Below are 21,754 nucleotides of genomic sequence, written 5' to 3' on the forward strand. Positions count from 1 at the left end.
AGACCCTGGGGGAGGGGAGGTCACCACCTATTGTAGAACTCGTTGCCCGAAAGACCTGCCCGCCGAGGCGAAACGGTCCAAATGATAGTGTTGGATAAAGGGTGTTGGGGAGGCCCAGGTGGCCACCCTACAAATATCCTCCAGGGGAACCCTAGTGGCCCACGAGGCCATGGTAGCGGCACTTCGGGTGGAAAGGGCCGTGATCCCCTGGGGAGGAGTCTTCCCTGAGGCTAAATACGCCTCACTGATGACTTGCCTCAACCATCTACCAATGGTTGTAGAAGAAACTCTAGCACCCAATGTGCTGGGCTGAAAGGATAGAAAGAGTGCCTCTGACCAGCGGAAGGAGGATGTGTGTCTAAGGCAGATGCGCAAAGTGCGACTTACATCCAGCCGGTGCCAAAGGTGTTCCCTCTTGTGTGAAGGAGAGGGGCAGAAGTTAGGGAGTATGATTTCTGGCGACCTATGAAAGAGGGAGTTGACCTTCGGGATGAAGGTTGGATCTAATCTAAGGATGGCCCTGTCTTGGTGGAAGTGGCAAAGGTCGTCCTTTGACAACAATGTTCCAAACTCTGATATACATCGAGCTGAGGTAACGGCGACGAGAAAGGCTACCTTCAAAGTGAGGAATCTGAGGTGAACTGTCCTCAACGGTTCAAAGGGGGCACCAGTAAGGGCCCTAAGCACAACAGAGAGATCCCATGTCGGAAAACGATGGACAGGGGGGGGGGCACAAGTTTGCCGCCCCTCTGAGGAACCGTTTTACTAAAGGAACCTGGGACAAGGAAAAACAACCATCTCCTGCCAGAACAGAGGAGAGGGCAGCCACTTGCCTACATAGGGTGTTATGGGAAAGGCCGTGGTCTAGCCCATGTTATAGGAACTCAAGGACTTGGGCCACTGAAGCATTAGCCGGAGATAGATTGAATCTCTCGCACCAGGAGGTGAATGCAGACCACGTAGAATTATATATCCATGTGGTTGACGATCGCCTGGCCGCTTCGATGGTGGAAATGACCTTGGCCGACACAGATGCCTCCCTCAGGAGATGCCACTCAAGTGCCAGGCGGTCAGTTGGAGCCACTGGGGCTCCGGATGGAAGAAGACCCCCTGGCACAGGGCAATATCCTCCTGAAGAATCCTCCACAGGGGAGAAATGGACAGTTGAAGGAGGTCTGCAAACCAAGGCCATCTCAGCTACTAGGATGATGTGTGCCCTCTCTATCATTATCTTCCTCAGGGTCCCCTGGATCAGAGGGAGAGGGGGGAAAGCATAAAGGAGGCCAGGAGGCCATGGACTTTTGAGCGCGTCTGACCCTTTTGCATTGCGTGCTGGGAAGCGGGAGAAGAACCAAGGCAGTTGAGCATTGGACGGGCTCGCGAACAAGTCCACCAACGGGTTGCCGAAGCAGCAACAAATCTTGCAGAAGAGCTCTGGCAGCAGCTGCCACTCACCGTGATCGCCTGTCGCCTGACTCAGCCAGTCAGCCTGATGATTGGCAATGCCCGAGATGTAGCTCTGATGTTATCGAGGCCAGGTTCTTAAATGTCCAGAGCCCAAGCTTCTGAGCTTCCAGCCAGAGACATTTGGAATGAGTCTCCCCTTGGCGGTTTATGTGTGCCTTTGTGGCGACATTGTCTGTCAAGACGAGCACATATTGGTTGGCAATCGAATCTCGAAATTGCAAGAGTGCAAGGTGAGCTGCCTTCAGCTCCAGCCAATTTATATTGTGGCGAAGGTCTTATTTCGTCCAACGACGCTGCTCCAGTCTGCTTTGCATCAAAGGTGATAGTAATGTGATCCGGTTCCCAAATGTTGGAACCGTGAAGTAGGGCCAGATATATCCACCACCTCAGAGAACAGGGGAGATCTGGAGGCAGGCTGTCTGGACGCAGGGAATTGCTCATGCAATGACGTTGGTAAGGAATGAGCATCCATTGGAGCATTTGAAAGTGGAGACACACCCAGGGAACTATGCGCGACACCATCTTGCCCAGGAGACGGGCGAAGGTCAGGATGAAAACTGACTGACTTGTACGGACATGATGTGCCAAGGATTGAAGACTTTTGAGACGATCTGGGGAGAGAGATGACTTTTGGGGAAGTTGTTGGAAAACCCAAGGGATTGTTGCATCTGAATGGTCAGGTTCAGGTCGTGGACAGCCTGCGTGCGGAATTGGGCCAGGAGGAGCATGTTGTCCAGATAACAATGGAGTCTCAATGGATGGGACCGCAGGTGAGCCGCCAGAGCTGTTAGGACCTTTGTGAACGTGCGTGGGGCAGAGGCTAGACTGAATGGGAGCGCCCTGTATTGGAAGTGACATCCCTTGTGGGAGAAGCGGAGGAACCTGTGATCAGCTGACAGTATTGGGATGTGCAGAATGCTTCCGTTAAATCTATTGAGGCCATAAAGTTGCCCCGCCGAATCCCCAGGAGGATAGACCTGAGGGAGGCCATCTTAAATCGCCTGTAGACCAGGTAGGAGTTCAGGCACTTCAGATCCAGTATTGTCCTCCATCCCCCTGAGGTCTTCAGGATCACAAATAGGTTGGAGTACAGACCCAACCCGCTCTCTTCCTTTGGAACCGGTTCCACCACCCGAATATCCACCATGTGTTGGATAGCTAGGCTCATGAGACGGCGGCGTTCCAGATCCCGAGATGGAGAGAAGATCCTGAAGAGCGTCGGGGGAAGGGAGAGGAATTCCAACCAGACGCCGTACCTGATTGTGGACCTGACCCAAGCGTCTGATGTTATCTGATCCCACTGATCTGTGAAGGATGCCAGACGGCTGCCTATGGGTTGACTCGGGTTGGAGGCATTTCCCTCTGCGGAAAGGACGGTAGTCCCCCCCCACCCTCGAAAGGGATGCTTGGACTGTCCCTGAAACCTACTCTTATCCTGGTAGAAAGATCGGTGACTCTCCTGTCATATCTATAGGGGGTGTACCGCTGCTGATGAAAGTCAGGGTCAGAAGGCCGGTACGAAGAAGGTCTCTTGTAAGAAGAGGGACGAGAGTCCGGCTTCTTGGAATTAGAAGGGAGAACCTTTTTTTTATCCTTGTTCTCCATGAGGATCGGGTCAAGAGATCCCCCGAAAAGTTTGGGGGCGGTGAAAGGAGCTGCAGCCAAACCCCATTTGGATTTGTTGTCCATTTGCCAATTGCGAAGCCACAAGAGAAGTCTAGACGTGACTGAGTGGACAGCGTCCTGGATGCAAACTTGATGGGATCTAGAGTAGCATCTGCAGAAAATTGTGTGGCAGCGATAATTTTAGCGAGGTCTTGATGAACACGTTCATCCTGGATCGGAATGCGATCTTGTAATTGGCAAAGCCACATGACGGTTGTTCAGTTAAAATAGGAAGCTGCGGCAGCTGATTTGATCGCCCAAGTGGAAGCATGAAATTTTTGCGTAAAGTGAGCTCCGTTCGTTTATCTTTGGGCTTCAATTTATCCGCCACATCACCGGAAACTATGGTGGAGGCATTGGCCAGGAGTGCAATGGGGGAGATCTACCGTTGGCAATTGAAGGACCTTGGAAAAGGCCTGCTCCATAGTGTAGAAGCGGCGGTCATTACTCCCAGGGTTGGGCAAGGAGGACAGTTGGGCCCACTGGTTCTGAACCACTTCCAAGAAAAGAGGTGGGGCTGGGACCTCCTCCTTATCTGTATTGGGATTGATAAACATAGCTAGATTGAGGTCCCTGTGTTGAGACACTGGCGGAGCCCCAGTGCGAATCTGAGTAGTCTTCTAGGCCTTATGTAGGAGGGGCTTGAAGGCCAGTGGGGTAAAGAGGCCTGGAAAGGCAGGGGAGTCTGGAGGAATCCTCGTTGTCTGAGAAACCTAATTCTGGATGAGTACCTTCCCCTAGTGCTGAGGCCTCACTGACCACCGATGGAGAAGGAGCCCTAGGCTGACCCTGGCCCCGGGAAGAAGATGGAGATCTGTGATGTCTATTGTCAGAATGAGATCTAGATGCCCTGAGAGGAACGGTCCCTTTGAACTAATCCTGAGGCAATGCCTCTAGAGATTGCAGAGGAGATGAGCCTCTTGATGGTCTCAGGCAGGAAGTCCAAATCCTCCAGGTCATCCTCTGAGGGCCACATGAGAGCCGGGCCCTGGGGAGCTAGGTGAGAGGAGGGTAAATAATCCCCCGATCCCGTTTCCGAAGGTTCGCCACCCCCATCCCTATATGATCTAGGGGAGATGGGGGGGAGGAAGGTGAGGTCACCTGCCTGCAATGTCTAGCCGGGGAAACGGAGGGAGAGGAAGGACTGAAGCCCCTAGGTGGGGAGAGGGAGGGCGGAAGGATGGGCTTCACAGGAGACCTGGATCTGTCTGGAGATGCGGGCCTAACAGGCTGAGATTGTTTCTCAGCTCTAGCCACTCGCTTCTCCAAGGCCTTTTGTCTTCGAAGTTCATCCCTCACTGTAGCTCTAGAAGGGTGCTGATCCACAGACGGCCTAGAAGCCACTGCCCTAGTTCGCAGCCTACCCTGGCCTTCCTCTCTCCCATCACCAATGCCCCCTTCAGGGGCCTGCGCTGACCTGGTACTTATGGAGGCCATGCCTCACTCATGTGCCAGTATCCTCGTGGGGAATCAAACCAGAGCCTCCCGGCCTCGATATCTGGCCGCGATGCGGGCTGTATAGCGTCCTGTTGCCTCAATTTGTGGCCGCGATGCAGGCTTCAGCTGTAGATATTTGCCACCACCACGAGGTCGCTCCAAAATGGCCACCGCACCTTGTGGTGAATAGTGGAGGGAGGCTGCCTGGTGAAACGGCTCTGAGGCAATGGCCTCTCGGCGAGCCAGGGCTATTCACTCTGCTGCCTTTGTTGCTTGCCCTTTTTAAACTGCTGCGAATGCTTCCAAGCCTCAGGGGACACTGGCAAGTCTTTGAGGCCACGGTTGCTTTAAAACTGCGGCAAGGCTAGGGCGGTGTGACGAACTTCTCTCAGCCACGGCAAGGCTATTAAAAAGCCGCGGCAAGGCTTTAAAGTCGCGGCGAGGCTATCTCAGCAGCAGCGCGGTTCACAACTACAGTTTGTAGCCTCTGCAACTGTACCTGAAGAGCTGCTGCCAAATAACTTGCCCTGAAGCCTCTTGACATATCGGCTGCAATGGAAGCCCGTCACCCCTGCACACCCAGGAGTTGGGCAAAGCCTCCTCAGGCCCAGAGGCAAGGACCAGGCAGCCCTGCCTCCTTATCAGACTGACTAGCAGACTCGATGGCCGACAGTCCGAGAATTTAAGAATATTAGAATACACAATTAACCAAATTAAATATAATAACTATCAGTACTTCAAGGAGCCAAAACTAGTGCTTGGACCAGAGACTGAGAGGAAACTGGGAGCCAATAGGGAAGGATGGTGTCTTTAAGAAAATTCCTTCAGTCTCTGGACCAATCAGGCTGTGACTAAACCCAGCTGTAGCCCCTCCCACCAATCTGCAGGAAAATGTACAATCCTACCATCTGGATATTTTTAAAATGGCAGCTGTGCTGCCATTGGACTTGGTCCTAAATAAAATAGCAGAATGTAAAAAAACCATATTGTTCTTAGGTCTCATGATAAAACAACGTATGTTAAATCAGCAATATGTTTCTGTCGCAGTGTCTGCCTTCTGGAATGAGTTTCATGCAAAATTTGCACAGCCCCTCCCAACTTGATGTATAGGGTAGATTTTAGAGGTGTCTGATACATATGTATACAGTATATGTTCTATATGAGTGATGTGCTCTGGATTGCTGATTTGTTATTTTTATTATCGTATACTTTATTTACATTATTGTATTTGTATTCTGTTTTTATATTTGAGCTGCTCACAGTTGCTCTGTCACTGAATTGAAGAAATAAAGACGTATATGTAACAGAAATAAGCTGAAATTCAACTATATACATTCAATATCCATTTTACATGACAAAATGTAAGGGCCAAGTCCTGATGACAGAACTGGTGACTTGATTACTTCCCTTTTTTTTGCTACTCTGGAACTTTTCCTCTGCAACAAAGACAAACCAATGTCTCTTTGCAATTCATTTGTTCATATACGCTATACAACGGACAAAAATCAAATATTTAATGAAAAGTACTGAAATTTCTATTGTTAATGTTTCCATTTTTAAAATACCATCAACAGATTCTAGGAGAAAACCATTCAAAGGGTACAGTTCGTAGACATGGATAAACTTACCTACACTAGTTGGAAATATGTCCTCATTGTTGATCTGCACCTCAATCCAGTCCATCAAAAGATTCATATACTGGGGTGCTGGCAATGCTGTAGGTTTCTTGTACTTTAGATCATCCTGCCACCGGTATTCATACTTAGGCCCACCTGACATCATAGGGCAGGTTCTCTCTGTGCAGAACTCACAGATAGTTCCATAAATCAGATTGATCCTATTGAAAAAGTCAACTACGTGTACGGCAACCCAATCATTCAGATCTTCTCCGGTGGGCAGCTGCACAGCTGCCTTCAGGTCCACTCCAGAATTGAGCGAGGCTTGTGCTCGTTTGTGAAGCTCAAACCTCTGGGTCCCAGGTTCAAATTTTCGTTTAGGACGGAACGTCTTGTCCTTATTAAAAACTTGCTTGAGTGCAATGGACATTTCTTCCAACTGCCAACAACAGCGAGGCACTAGAATAATGGTATTCTTATATATGTATATATAAATATATATATTTTTTCAAAGGAAAAAAAAAGATTTCTCCAACAGAAATCCTTAGTCCACTAGGTGTCCTGGCTTGACGTTTTCTTAGATAATGTCATATTCCTAAAAATTCAAAGAGAAAAAAAACAACAACAACAGGTCAGTGCTAAAAATGACTCCTTACAATTCATTAGAATTTGTTTTATTTGAAGGCCAAAGTAGTTAAAGTGCTATTACTTAACTCATGATTGTAAAGTTCTAAACAAGTCACAATTTTATTTATGAATAGAGTTGCTTTGCATGTGTCAAAATATACCATTTTATATTGAATTTATATTGTTAAGCAATAACACCATTTATTGCTAAGTTGGTAAGAAAATGGCTCCTATGTTTAATTTTCCCCATTAGAAACACACTCACACTGATGCAAATATAGGCACTTTGAAAATTTTGCAAGAGACCCATTTTTAATTCATTCCAACTTCAGTTAGTAGAGTAGTTAAAACATTCAACATCCAGTTACTACTAATCTTAATTTTTGAAAGAGAAAGTTGGAGAGTTTAAAAAGGAACATGGCAAAATGCCTGAAGAAACAGACTCCTATCCTCAGTGGTTTCACACACTGAAGCATGAAAAGAAAGAAAAAAGAAGAGGCAGCTTTATCTATTTCAGCCCCATCTGCTCCTCCAATAGTTCTTGAAAGGTGACAAACTCTTTGCTGTTCTCTTCGACGGTTCTGTCTATGGTTACAGGTAGTCCTTGACTTATGAACATTCGTTCGAAGTTACATGGGCCCTGAAAAAAGTGACTTAGGACCAATTTTCAAACTTTCAGCCATTGAAGTATCCCCATGGCCACATGATCAAAATTCAGGTGCTTGGCAACTTGCATGTATTTGTGACAGTTGCACTGTCCCAGGGTCATGTGATCACCATTTGTAACCTTCCCAGCCGGCATTGGACAAGCAAAATTAATAAAGTAAGTCAGATTCATTCAATGACTGCATGATTCATTTAAGAAATGCAGTGATTTGCTTAAGTGCGACAAAAAAGGCTGTAAAATTGGGCAACACTCACTTAACAACTGTTAATCGCAACAGAAATTTTGGGCACAATTGTGGTTGTAAGCCAAGTAATACCTGCATTATTTTTTGTTGGTTTAAACTTCCTCAATTCATTTTGGAATTGGATAGCCTAAAACTTTAATAAGAGATTCATCCAAATCAACTGAAGTGAGCCTGGCTGAAGCCATCTTGTCCGGCCTCAAAGTTGCCACAAACTTTGGAAGGGGGAATGGAGGGGGTAGACTGGCTACCAGTCAAAACAAAAAGTTTTCTTGTGGGAAACAAGGTCATCCCAACAGAAGTGAAGGAGGAGAAGAATGACCAAGCAGCCTCCCAGCTACTTTCATTGGACAGTGTGATTGGTGACCATCTGGAGAGGGAAATATCTTGCTCTTATAATTAGGGGAAAACCACAGGAGACTAAAAGAGCTGGTTTTCACTAGCTGTGCCAATATGATGTATCCAAAAACATGTTCTTTAAGGAATCTAACTGCCTCCGAGTTCTGCTTTTAGCGGATGCGTTACTCGGAACGTTGACATATGCTTTATTGAAACATTTTTTTAAAGGGAGGAAGAAAGGTCCTTAAAGGGAGGAAGAACAGTTTTTCACTTCAATAGTTTCCAATCATGTTTTGAAACTTTGGGTATTCTCCTGCTGGAGAACAGTGTAAGGGGGGGGGGGGATAAAATACCCAGCAACCTTTGAACTGTAGCATGGAAACACTTCTATATGAAGACTGAGAAACAAGTGGTAATGCAAGAAAATACTTTGACATCATCACATTCTTGGTAGTTTATGGCTTAGTAATTTCATTTGTGGCACTTAATTATTATTTATCAAATTATGCTTGATCTGTGGTTTGGTTTTAGAAAGGACACCAAGATAATTGTGTGTGTAGCTATTGTTTTATATTGTCATTATGTATAACTTATATTTGCTTTATTGAAATATTATGTTAATTGTGGTTTTAATCAATTGGTTGTTTACTTTGCATGGCATTCCTTATTGTATTCTCTTGGAAAGAGAAGGACAGTCGGAAACAGGACAGTTTAACAGTAACAGCAACTACATTTTAATGCATAATTCTGGAGACATTCTTCTTTCGTTTTGGCTCTCTCTTAGGATATATAAATAATCCAACTCATCAAAATTTACAGTTCACCAACCACAAAGAATATAATTGAAGCCAGAGCTGTGAAAATAGCAGATGATAATTAGTAAATGAGAAACAGTATGTTTTTCCACTCCCTTTCCATTTAAGGAAACTGAATGAAAATTATGCACACACTCACACATACACAAATCATGCGACTTTCATAGGATTCCGAGATCATTCCAAGCGTCTTTCTAATATGATAGTGTTATTTTTTTTAAAGAGACAATTCTGTTTTGTAAATATCACTATTTTTTCTTCCTCTTTTCTCTGCATAAACTGAGATCCTGCCATTTTCTATACATTTTCCCTTTATAATTTATAGTATTTAATAAGAAATTGATGCTACTGCAACCCCAATTCTAGATGTTCTACAATCAACTTGATCTATACACTTTAGCTCACGTATACAGACTTCCTCTGCGGCTGTATTAGTACACAAAGTGCCTTATATATATTTAGCATTAGAAAAGATATAGTATGTGTTAACACAGCTAAACAGAAAATGCATATACCTGGTGGTCAAGCAGTTATACCAGCAATTAAGTAATACATTTTATTGATTTTGATTCTCACCTCAAGATGTTGTCATGTTTCTCACCTCCAATTAATCATAATATCACTATTAAGGAAGAGAGCAGCAAAATGCCAACAACACATCGTAGCAAAATTTGAGAATCTGTCTTAAGTTCAGGAAAATGAGTTACTTATTAGTTCAAAAGTCCAATGCAATTGAAGCTCACTGGAATGTTTAGTCTTATGGAGACTAAAAGGACTTGAATGCAAAATTGATCATTAGATACCTAATAGAATGTTCAACATGTAAAAAGAGATGTAAAAAAAATTCAGTTGAGAGAGGATGTATGTAGATCTGTTTTCTACCAGTGTTAGAATACTGGCCTTCAAATGTTGATCAACTAGAGTTCTGACACAAAGATTCTTTGATGTTGCTTTAGACCAGAGGTGGGGAACAATGATCCCCTTTATGAATTGTGGACTTCAATTCCCAGAAAATTCTTGTAATTGAAGTCCCAAAGTCATAAAAGGGCCATTGTTTCTCCTCCCCCCTCCCCCGCTTTAGACAGATGCTGCAATCCCAAAGCAGAGTAATAACACCAAAATTGCCTATGATGAAATGGCTTTAAGCTAGTACTTTCACTCTCTTTCAGCCCAATATACTTCACGGGATTGTTGTGAGGAGAAAGGAGTATTAGGTATGCTTGCTGTCTTGAGTTACTTATCAAGTAATAAAGATGGAATAAAAATCTAATGAAGTGAATAAATAGGCTACAAAATGATAAATAGGCTACAAAATGAAGGAATGGGACAATGGATGAAGCCAAATACTTTCACTACTCTTTCTTCCCTTTTTATTTTACCTATGGATTTTCAAAGATAAATATAATGTAGCTAGAAACTCTGGTAATATCGTATGTGTACCAAAAAAATATGAAATCATGTGGCTTTTATTATGACACTGTATGCACCGCTTTTTACATATTTTTCATGCAATCATATGAACATTAACCAAATAAAAACATCTGCTAGGGAAGGAAAAGACACTAACATTATCTCATCCTCCCAAAAAAGGGGGAAAAGCTTACCCATTGTGCACTTCTGACTGTTACAATTATTTAGAGTTCTACAGACACTGCTATATTAGCACTTGACCTTTCTTTCATGCTTATTAACAATTAGACAACCTCCCTTGTGTCTGGATTGAATAGTCTAAGGTCACAAGTGTCACAGTTACACGAAGCTGTGGGAACTGTGAAACAATCTGTGTCATTATTTCAAAAAGTGCTTGTACAAGCTGGCACTGCCTTCCACCAACAAGAAAAAAACTATTTTGACAACACATGTTGTTTGTGGAACTGTATATGCCAATCTAGGTGAAATGGTAATATATATTGCAAGTCCATATATGATATGACATACTCTAAATAAATAAAATAAATAGGAAGACAGGTGCTCAGAATATATTAAATGTAATATAAATACTCATAATAATGTAAAGTTTAGGAAAAAGAAGACTTGAGTTCCAAGGGAAAAATAATCCAATATAAGCATGCTCACTCCTAGCAAATACTGACCACACCTATAATTTTTTTCATTGTCAATACTTGTCTTAATTCCTAAAAAGGGATTAACAAAGGAGAAATTCAACAACTGATTGGCAATCCGTTTTAAATTCAAGTTCAAGAAAAAGAATGGGATTCATTAAAAAGTAGTTTCCTGCTTTCTAAAACGTGTAGTCCATGCTCAATAAAATTAAAGTGAAATATGAGAAGCTGGAGTAAATATAATGATTTCCTGTGTATCTGTTTTCACATGTTGTAATATGCTCCAATTAATCATTGATTGTGATGAACAACTGGATAATTTCTGATAGAAATGTGAACAGGCAAATTCGGGCATCTCACATATGGAGCCCTTTATCTACACTTTCCAAATAGAAAGCAGCTGCTGCAGAGAGAAGAAAACACGAAGAATTTTTTAAAATGATTTTTCAAATCAACGTCATTAAACACAGTACCTAAAATGTTTTGACCAGAATGTCTGATAAAACATACCATTAGGGTGAGCTTTATCATATACCTGTAATATCTGGAATTAATCCAAAAAGGTCATTCTGCAGGAATTTCAGCGGATGTGTAATTGTGTATATATCAGCTTCCCTGTCCAGCTTCCCTGTAATTATAAATTGTTTATCTTAATGCTTAGGTATTTTTATTATAAGGAAGCAGTTTTCATTTATTCTTTTAAAATATATGTGTTTGCTTTCAATTTATTGTTTCTATAGTTACATGTTTTTCTTTTTTTAATATTGTGACAGAGTTGAGAGCTGCAGAATTATGATAAGCAAATAAAGTGCGTCAAAAATATATATTCATCCCACACATTTGAATTCCAGTCACAGCTAAACCAACAAACTCATTTTTGGGTCCTTTTACTAACATTGGAGCTAATTGTCTCAAAATTAAGCCTACCACGAAGACTTTATTTATTTATTAAACTTATATGCCGTTCATCTTCCAAAGATGACTTATAAATGGATTACAATCCTTCAATAAAAGTGCCATATAAAACATTAGAAATCTTAATTTAAACCCACTTGCTTTAGACAGCACTTCTGTAGATCAAGGAAAGTAAACAGCATTGATATCTGAAATCAGAGATTCAGAATTATTCACCCATGTGTTCTTGTCAAGAAATATAATTTTTTATTCTACTTTTGGGTGTTTGAATCTCTTAATCTCATCACCAACAACCTCTAAACATATCTGAAGATGCTATAAATATTTGCTCTGATGTTTTAAATGGACATGAGGAACAATGCTCACCAACTTTTATGGGCCATTATTTTGGAACTTTTAATAGGAGCTTGACAAACACAGAGTTAGCAGAAGACAATCATTATACTATGAAAAGCTTCACTATTTTTTTTTTCAAGACCACTGTTTGCTTTTTTCCCTTCTGCTTCACAGCAATCTAATTTCAGTCTGTTTCAAGATACAAATAAGTTAGATGTTCTATTCACGGGCCTTGAGTCTAATTCCTAGAGGTTCTTCATAGGAAGCCACCCAAAATCACCATCCTACTGGGCTGTTTGTCCAGCCAATTAGTAAATCCAGTTGGATGGGATTTAGTGCTAGAGATACTATTGTCACCTCATTACACAGAGCTGTTGTTACAATCTGGCAGGAAAAACTAACTTTGGCTTAGTTAGCCAAACTGAAATTTGTTATGTATGACTTCTATTTTTAAGTCCAAGAACTGTAGAGCATGACTGTCCAACTTGAGGACAATCAGTTGGATGAAATTCTCCTGGTTATTTTGTACGACCCAAGTTTCCCTGGCACACACTGGATAGTGATAGCTGGATGTAAGGCATCATCCTGTTCTGTCAGATGCTATAGATCAGGGTGTCAAACACACCATGTCACGTTGCTGTCATGTGATGTTTTGCGACATTTTTTCCCCTTCGTGGAGCTAGGGTGGGCGTGGCCTGCACATGATGCATCTGGCCCGAAGACAGCCAGTTTGACACCCCTGCTATAGATCCTCTCTTGGATTAAGAAGAAAATGCAGCACCATGACCAAGTAGGACACCTATGAAGTTGACCTTGTAGTCTACTACCTTAAGCCAGGGACTGTCAGCTTGCCACTGACAGAGCAGACCTAGAGTACCAATGGGCAACATAAATGCTGTCTGCAAGTGAAACAAACTTCTCAACTTACCTGCTACCTTCCTTTTTTCTCCTAACAACTTCCCTCTTTCCACCACTGATGTAGAGGGAGGGGGAGAGAGAGCACTAAGTGCAAGATGAAGCCAACAAGGCTCTGGAGCACTGAGACATGTAGAATAGCTGCAATGTGGAATGGGACAACTTGCCGCAGCCAACTTGCCGCGGTCAACTCACCGCAGCCAACTCACTACAGGACAATTCAATTCAATTCAATTATTTAAAATAATTTTAAAAATATTTTAATTTTTGTCATTCACATTTCATTTTGTCCCTCCTTTTGGCATGTTTTATTTAATGATTCTATTCCACTATTTTTTTTTAATGTTAATGTAACTTTTTTCCTGTAGCGAGTTGTCCCACAGCGACTTGGCCATGGTGAGTAGTCATAGACCCGCTGCAATGGAAAGGAGAGAAGGAGCTGGAAGCAACAAAACTAAATTTTAGACTAACATGCTGACTCCTCTGAAGGATATCTTAAAATATATTTATTGCCGGCTTGATTTGGTTATTTTGAGAGACTAGGGGTGTCAGAATTGTCATTGTTGGTTAACCTTTTGTGCTAACAAAGGTTAACTTTGCTGCATCACAATATTTTAAAGTCAGAACATCTTTTTCAAATGGTCTTGACTCTTGACGGATTCCATAACCTGTAACTTACAAAGAAAATTGTCACGAAGGACAAAAATATAAGATAACATGTAAAAATAAATTCATGTTAGAATTTGAGTTCCATTACAGTTCACTTAACATTCCTTCCTCAATGAAATTCTCCAAATACCACTTCTGTTTCCTACCCTACAATTGAATGGTGTAAAGACTTGTCATTTTGTTGAAGTAACCTAGTATTAGAAAGAGAGAATAATCTAAATATATCCACTTCCCACAACAAAGATTTAAGAGACAGCATCAGATTTGGCTGCCACTAACCTGCCTTCAAACTGCACTTTTTATATAGTTTCTTGCAGCATCCGATATTCTACAAACCCAGTATTATATGCAAATCTATGTCAAAATTCTGACAATTTCTGCTTCTAAGTAAAGAGCAATTTATATTAGGTAGTGTGACATTAAAATGCTTTGAACCCTGCAGCCCAAGAAAAAAAAATAGAGAATAAGCATCCCTTCTGAAACAGTTTGTCCCCAGATATATGTATTGTAATGTTTGAGTATTATAGCAAAAGCCCTTACACATATACTGCTTCACGGTGCTTTACAGCCCCCTCTTAATGGTTTACAGAATCAGCATATTGCCCCCAACAATTTGGGTCCTCATTTTACCTGCCCGGAAGGATGGAAGGCTGAGTCAACCTTGAGCTGGTGAGAATTGAACTGCTGGTAGTCAGTAGAATTAGGCTACGACATTGCATTCTAACCACTGCACCACCATGGCTCTTATATAGCTGAGAAGCAAATGTTTAATGTTTTCATGAACTCTGCCAAAATGTTCCCTATTCCAAATAATATAAGAAACAGTACAGGTAGTCCACAACTTACAACAATTCATTTAGTGACTGTTCAAAGTTGCAACGGCACTGAAAAAAGTGACTTATGACCAATTTTAACACTTGCCACCGTTGCGGCATCCTCCTGCTCATGTGATCAAAATTCAAATACTTGGCAACTGATTCATATTTATGATGGTTGCAAAGTCCCGGGATCGTGTGGTCACCTTTTGTGACCTTCTGACAAGCAAAATCAGTGGGGCAGCAGATTCACTTAACAACTGTGTTACTAACTTAACTGCAGTGATTCACTTAACGATGAAGAAAGAAATGTTGTAAAATGGGGCAAAATTCATTTAACAATTGTCTCGCTTAGCAACAGAAATTTTGAGCTCAATTGTGGTCATAAGTTGATGACTACCTGTATTCATAATTATACAGCGTATCTGAAAATACTCTGATGTATTGTACGGGTACTGTGAACCTTTCCCACCTGTTATTCCTGGTGCCTTGGACTACCATTTCTATGTTAGCAGTCCATAGTGGCTAGGATTAATGGAATTAATAGCTAAAGCAGTCTGTAGAGACTAGACCTGGAAAAGCAATGGTGGGTTACGACGGCGTACCGGTGCCTGCTGGGAGCACCAGGTACCGTTCCAGTACGGTGCTCTGGAGGGCCCACCCACCCGCCCACGCTCCTTACTGGTATTTGAAGTTTTCGGGGCTTCCGCGCATGCAACGTACGGCACCTGTGCAATGCTCCGCCGAGCAGCTGGAGTGTCATGGAGGCATCACGGAGCATCATGGGCGGTAAGTATGCATCCGTGGGCTGTGCATGTGTACGCTGCACACATTCATGTGGTGGGCGCCCAGCCCCGTTGCAGCGTACCGGTTGCACCGGGATCCGGAACCCACCACTGTGGAGAAGGCTGCTATAAAAGAATCCTATGAGTCTATTAAATACTGTAATTAACAGGCTACCATTGAGTTAATGATAGCAGACCTAAATGCACCCAACCAATTCATGGAGTTCAAACTGAGGAACTGTTATGTTACAGATGATATTCTCAGCTCTTGGACCATAAATATACTGCTGCCTGCAAGCAGCCAGTAATTCTTAAATTAGGTTTTGCTGCTTCTCTTTCTATAGCAGTAGTTTAGACATAACCTTGGAAGAGCTACTACTTTCCAGCCATTAACCATTTTAATTAGACATATGTTTAAATAAAGAGCAGGTGGTCTCTCTAAGGGTAAACCAATAAAATAAAGAGGTGATTAAAGGGGAAAGGGAGAAATAAGGTTTCTTCTTTAAACTCTGGGGGCAGATGAGTAATTTCTTCTTATTGTCCATTTAGAACCAGAGTCAACCCTATAAATCAGTCAGTTAGAATCTGGTAGTTTATTTTAGTGTTTCTAAGAACCATCCATTTTTGTCATATTAAAGCGAAGCAGCACAGTCACAGTTTCTTTATGAAAGAACTCAGGGTTCCCATTTTTGCAGGAATAAAGTTGTCATCACAACAACAGTAACTGATATCACCGTTGCCAATGCTTGTAGAATAGTCCTACTTATGAGTTCTACCTTTTGACTATAAATTCCTTACAGAGCAAGGAATTTCACAACACTTCTATTTTGTAACACTTTAAGACGTAGCCAACACTTTCAAAGACTGGTTAAGAAGCAATTATCACAGGGTTTGCCTTGTATTTTACCTGTGTGATATGGAGAGAATATCCACTCTCTAGGATGCTCTATAACAGAAGAATAACAGAGTTGGAAGGAACCTTGGAGGTCTTCTAGAACAGGGGTCTCCAACCTTGGAAACTTTAAGCTTGGTGGACTTCAACTCCCAGAATTCCCCAGTCAGCTGAGGCAACCCCTGTTCTAGTCCAACACCCTGCTCATGTAGGAAATTCTATTCCATTTCAGACAGATGGTTGTCCAATCTCTTCTTAAAAACCTCCAATGTTGGAGCACCCACAACTTCTGGAGGCAAGTCATTCCACTGATCAATTGTTCTGTCAGGAAATGTCTCCTTAATTCTAGGTTGGTTCTCTCCTTGATTAGTTTCCATCTATTTCTTGGGGGGACTTGCAGGAGCACTCTGCAAGCCGCCCCCCAAGGCTATTCATGCCTTTTATTTGAAAAAAATGGGGCAATTTTTGTGAAAAACGGGCCGTTTTTCGGAGGTTTGCAGAGTGCAAAAACTCCCCCCCCCCCTTTTGGAAAGCTCTTTAACTAATGAGAATTACATTGATCAAGTGCTGTGCCAGCAGAAGCCGTCTTAAGGTTTGTCAGCGATTTCCTTCTCCAGCACATGGATAAATACACCTGGAAACATCTACCTACCTACCTACTCTCTCACTCTCCCTATCTACCTACTGTATTTTTCTCTCTATTTCTCTCTATCCTTTTATCTACCTACCTACCTACCTACTCTCTCCCTACCTATCTACTGTATTTCTCTCTCTCTTTCCCCTCTACCTACCTACCTACCTACCTACCTACCTACCTACTCTCTCTCTCCCCCTACCTATCTACTGTATTTCTCTCTTTCTCTCTCTTCCCTCTACCTACCTACCTACCTACACTCTCTCTCTCCCTACCTACCTACTGTATTTCTCTCTCTCCATTTCTATCCCTTTATCTACCTACCTACCTACCTACCTACTCTCTCTCTCTCCCCCTACCTATCTACTGTATTTCTCTTTCTATTTCTCTCCCTCTATCCCTCTACCTTCCTACCTACTCTCTCTCTACCTATCTACTGTATTTCTCTCTTTCTCTCTCTCTATCCCTCTACCTACCTACCTACTCTCTCCCTACCTATCTACTGTATTTCTTTCTTTCTATTTCTCTCTCTATCCCTCTACCTACCTACCTACCTACTCTCTCTCTACCCATCTACTGTATTTCTCTCTCTCTATCCCTCCCCCTACCTACCTACCCACACACTCTCTCCCTACCTAACTACTGTATTTCTCTCTCTCTCTATCCCTCTACCTACCTACCTACTCTCTCTCCCTACCTCTCTACTGTATTTCTCTCTCTTTCTCTCTCTTTTCCCTCTACCTACCTACCTACACTCTCTCCCTACCTACCTACTGTATTTCTCTCTCTCTCTATTTCTCTCTATCCCTTTATCTACCTACCTACCTACCTACCTACCTACCTACCTATCTACCTACCTACCTACCTAATTAACTAACTACTCTTTTTCTCTCTCTCTCTACCTACCTACCTACCTACCTACCTACCTACCTACCTACCTACTGTATTTCTCTTTCTTTCTCTCCCTCTCTATCCCTGTATCTAACTACCTACTTTTTAAAAAAATTGCCTCCTCAAAATCTTGGTGCGTCTTATACTCCGGTGGGTCTCATACTGCGAAAAATACGGGAGTTGACCCCTTTTTCTTTGTGGCAGCCCCTTAAATATTGGAACACAGCTATTATGTCACCCCCTAGTCCTTCTTTTCATTTATTTCATTTCATCTAGACATACTCAATTTCTGCAACCGTTCTTCATAAATTTTAGTCTCCAATCCCTAATCATCTTTGTTGCTCTATATATGTACTCTATATAAGATATCATCTGACTTGGTCACAGTCACAGGAAAAGAAAAAGATTATTTAAACATGAGGTTGATCACAAAGATTCCCTTGTCGGATTTTCCCTCTGTCAGAACATAACACCAGTTTCTTCACATTTGTTATTTAAGTAAGGGGTGGATAAAATAATGCTCATATCTTCTGGGCTTGGTTTCCAGAAAGCTGTCATATCACAACACTCATATGATCCAGGGGCAGAGTTTCCATGATGGGTGCTTGTTCAGCGATTGTCTGCTGCTTCATGAATCTTCCTGGCCTTCAAGAAGAACTAGAAACATTTTGGAGTTCTTCCTAACCTTTGACATTAAATTTGACCTTTTTCCCCATAGTGATAAAGAATACAAAGAAATAGAAAAAAAACACAAAGGACAAGACATTTAAGGATGAGAAAAGTTTCAAAGTTCCTTTTAATCACTCAGACACAATTATTTTCTCCTTAAATGTCATATGTCTAACTCATTTATTTACAGAAAAGAATATGACTAAATATGAAAGTGTAAAGAAATTCAGGCAATGTTATGCATGAAGATATGCACAGATTGTATGTGTGTGTGTGTGTGTGTGTATGTATGTATGCATGAGTGTGTATATATAAATATATATAATTTTATATATATAAAATCTTAATGCACAGTATAGATTCTACATATGTATGAATTAACAATTGGATTTGCAACAAAACATGCATCTATGTTTTTCTTGAAGTTTTGATCGATTATGAAGCTCCTCTCTCTATGCCTTTTCCCAGAACACATTCATTGTATGACTAAGAAATGTTCTTTGATACACCAAGAAATTATATCATCTAAATTAAATACTAAGTGGTACAATTTTAGTAATAACCTACTTGGGGGAATTTTTTTTAATCCATACTGCAATCCACAGCTCTCCCTCTAAAACTCCATACGGTATTTCATTTTATTTTTAGTACTAGATAAGATCAGCATTATAATTAAAACAAGCTAGTTAGTAGTCACAAATTAAATCCTATTTCTCTAACCATGATTTCAAAGTTTTATATTAGGTGTATCCAACTTTGGCAACTTTAAGACTTATGAACTTAAAACTCCCAGAATTCTCTGGCCAGTCATGCCTTAAAGTTGTAAAGATTGGACAATTATGCTTTATATTACACTTTAAAAAATAACAATAGCTAGCATCAGCTAAATAACTGTGATGGATGCATGCATATGAAACCCTAATAATTGTAGCTGGGCTACTCACTTTTTAAAAATGGATTGAAACAAACAATAAGCTTTCAAAAGGTATTAACCACAAAAGCTATATGTTACTTCCAGGATCAGAGCCAACAAACTAGGGAGTGTAAATAGAAGCTTGCGGTCTTCTTATAGTACCATGGGGCTTCCCTTGGGACGCGCACGAAGACTGCAGCTAGTCCAGAACGCAGCCGCGCGGGCAATCATGGGGAGTACTAGGTACTCCCACGTAACACCGCTCCTGCGCGAGCTGCACTGGCTACCTGTGGTCTTTCGGGTGCGTTTCAAGGTTTTGACCACCATCTTTAAAGCGCTCCATGGCATAGGGCCTAGTTACCTGCGGGATCGCATCCTCCCACACACATCCCTGCGGCCAATTCGCTCTCACAGGGAGGGGCTTCTCCTGGTGCCGTCCACTAGGCAATGCCAACGGGCGACACCAAGGAGTAGGGCCTTCTCTGTGATGGGCCCAACCCTCTGGAATGACCTCCCCCCCGACATTAGAACCACCACTGACTTCCGCTCCTTCCGGCAGAAACTGAAGACACACCTGTTCCGATTGGCTGGCCTGGCATAATTCTTAACGTCACCTCCTGGCATATATATTTCCTACTGGTTTTTTAGGGGACTTAATTTTATAGGACACTGGGGTTTTAAATTTTGTATATCTTAAATTATTTATTTAGCAATTACAGTTCTGTCTATTTTATCCTCCTCTTATTTATGTATTTATCCATCTAATAATTTTAATTGTTTTTATGTATGGTGTTTTTGATATGGACTGTATACCGCCCCGAGTCCCTTTTGGGAGAGGGGGCGGTCTAGAAGTGCTAATTAAATTAAATTAAATTAAGAATTAATTAATCCTTAGGAATAGAATACTGGGCTTTACAATCCCTTGCAATGGTTCAGTACTGCTCTTCTTAGATTTCCATGTTAAATATTCCTGACTAAAGATCAGGTCACATTCTATCTATGTTTATTTTACAATTATTCCATGGAACATAATCTAAATATGTAAGAACATGCTTATAATTGATAATTTCCCAGTAACCAGAAACTGAGATCAAATTTAAATGATAAGATGGTCAGGAAAAACCTTAAAATGTTAATCTATTTGGAGGAATCTTTTTCTTTGCTGACAGTGTATGAATAGCCATCACCTTTATTCATTAATTATCTTTTAATACTAAGGAAAATAATCAACCTTCTCCAGCTGGATCCAGATTCTTAATTTGTTGTACTTTAACTCAGCAAAAGAAAAATCTTGCTTAGATACTAGACTGCAGGTGCAAGTAATTTCTAGTTGTCTAGACTAAAAAGTTGAAAAAAGATGAGACAACAAAGGAATGGCAGTCCACTTCCACAGCCAAGGACCATGACGGGATAAAACTAAAGGGACTGAGTAAGCATGACGCACTGATCTTTTGGATAGTACATTTATGAATCAGTGTTTGCAAAACAGCTGAAGAATGTGTCATACACTATATGCATTGTCTTTCTGTGATTCAGTAATGCACGCAAATGGAAGAGAACACACCTTGTAGCAACATGTTAGTTATTTGAAATAACCTATTTACTTCAGGATAAGTGAAGCATATTCAGGTGGCCAAGGGCACTTGGTTTTAAACCACAGAACTGAAAGATTTGACAGAATAATTCAAAGCTGAATTGAAACAAAACATGTACAAAGTAATGCAAAAGAAATATTTTGTCAAGAAAACAGCGGGCCAAACCTACTGACTAGAGCTGGGGTGTCCAAACTTGGCAACTTTAAGACTTGTGGACTTCAATATGGGGAATTCTGGGAGTTGAAGTCCACAAGTCTTAAAATTGCCAAGTTTGGACACCCCTGGACTAGAGGATTTTGTAGTATTCATGGAAAAATAATGAAAACTTTTTTTTTATTCCAGAAGCTGAAGTCACCTTATACCTGCCTCAACACAACCACTGCATTTCTCTCATTTGATTCAAATGTTACATCTCTGTAAAAGAAATTTTATGATCAAGGGATCCTACATCAATAGCCTTCAAACTGAAAATGAACATAATGATAAAGCTAGCAAAGAAGATATTCCTCCATATTTATCGTCACTCCATCTCAAGCGATGAACACCAAATAACAAAGAGATGGTTATGAATAGAAGAACAGGAGTCTTTAACAGGCTATACCAGTAGATGCAACAGTCTGAATATGGCTACCTACAGTATTATGGGCCCATGTTGAGTTAGAAAATGTAAATATCAGTTATTGTATCGGTGAATCACTTAACTAAATCTGTGCTGGTTTTCACTGAAAACCACTTCTACTTTTATGATATTTTGGTCTTCACATTGTCTTGAATTTTACTCAGATTTA

At 41.5% G+C, this 21,754-nt stretch overlaps 1 protein-coding gene across 3 annotated transcripts in view; it reads right to left on the reverse strand.

Annotated features, from left to right (window-relative positions):
- The window catches only part of MOB3B (MOB kinase activator 3B), a 101,771-nt gene that overhangs the window by 44,465 nt on the left and 35,552 nt on the right, over nt 1–21,754 (reverse strand). For 2 of the 3 annotated variants that reach the window (XM_081941619.1, XM_081941617.1), the window contains exon 2: nt 6,198–6,780. In XM_081941619.1, coding sequence (XP_081797745.1) covers nt 6,198–6,615 — 418 coding nt within the window. In that variant the 5' untranslated portion in view covers nt 6,616–6,780. Of the gene's footprint in view, nt 1–6,197; nt 6,781–9,450; nt 9,526–21,754 lie in introns of those variants that run through there. The other variant, XM_081941618.1, reaches the window with a different exon arrangement.

The sequence above is a fragment of the Natrix helvetica genome (assembly GCF_964273705.1).
Source record: "Natrix helvetica genome assembly, chromosome: 2".
NCBI lineage: Eukaryota > Metazoa > Chordata > Lepidosauria > Squamata > Natricidae > Natrix > Natrix helvetica.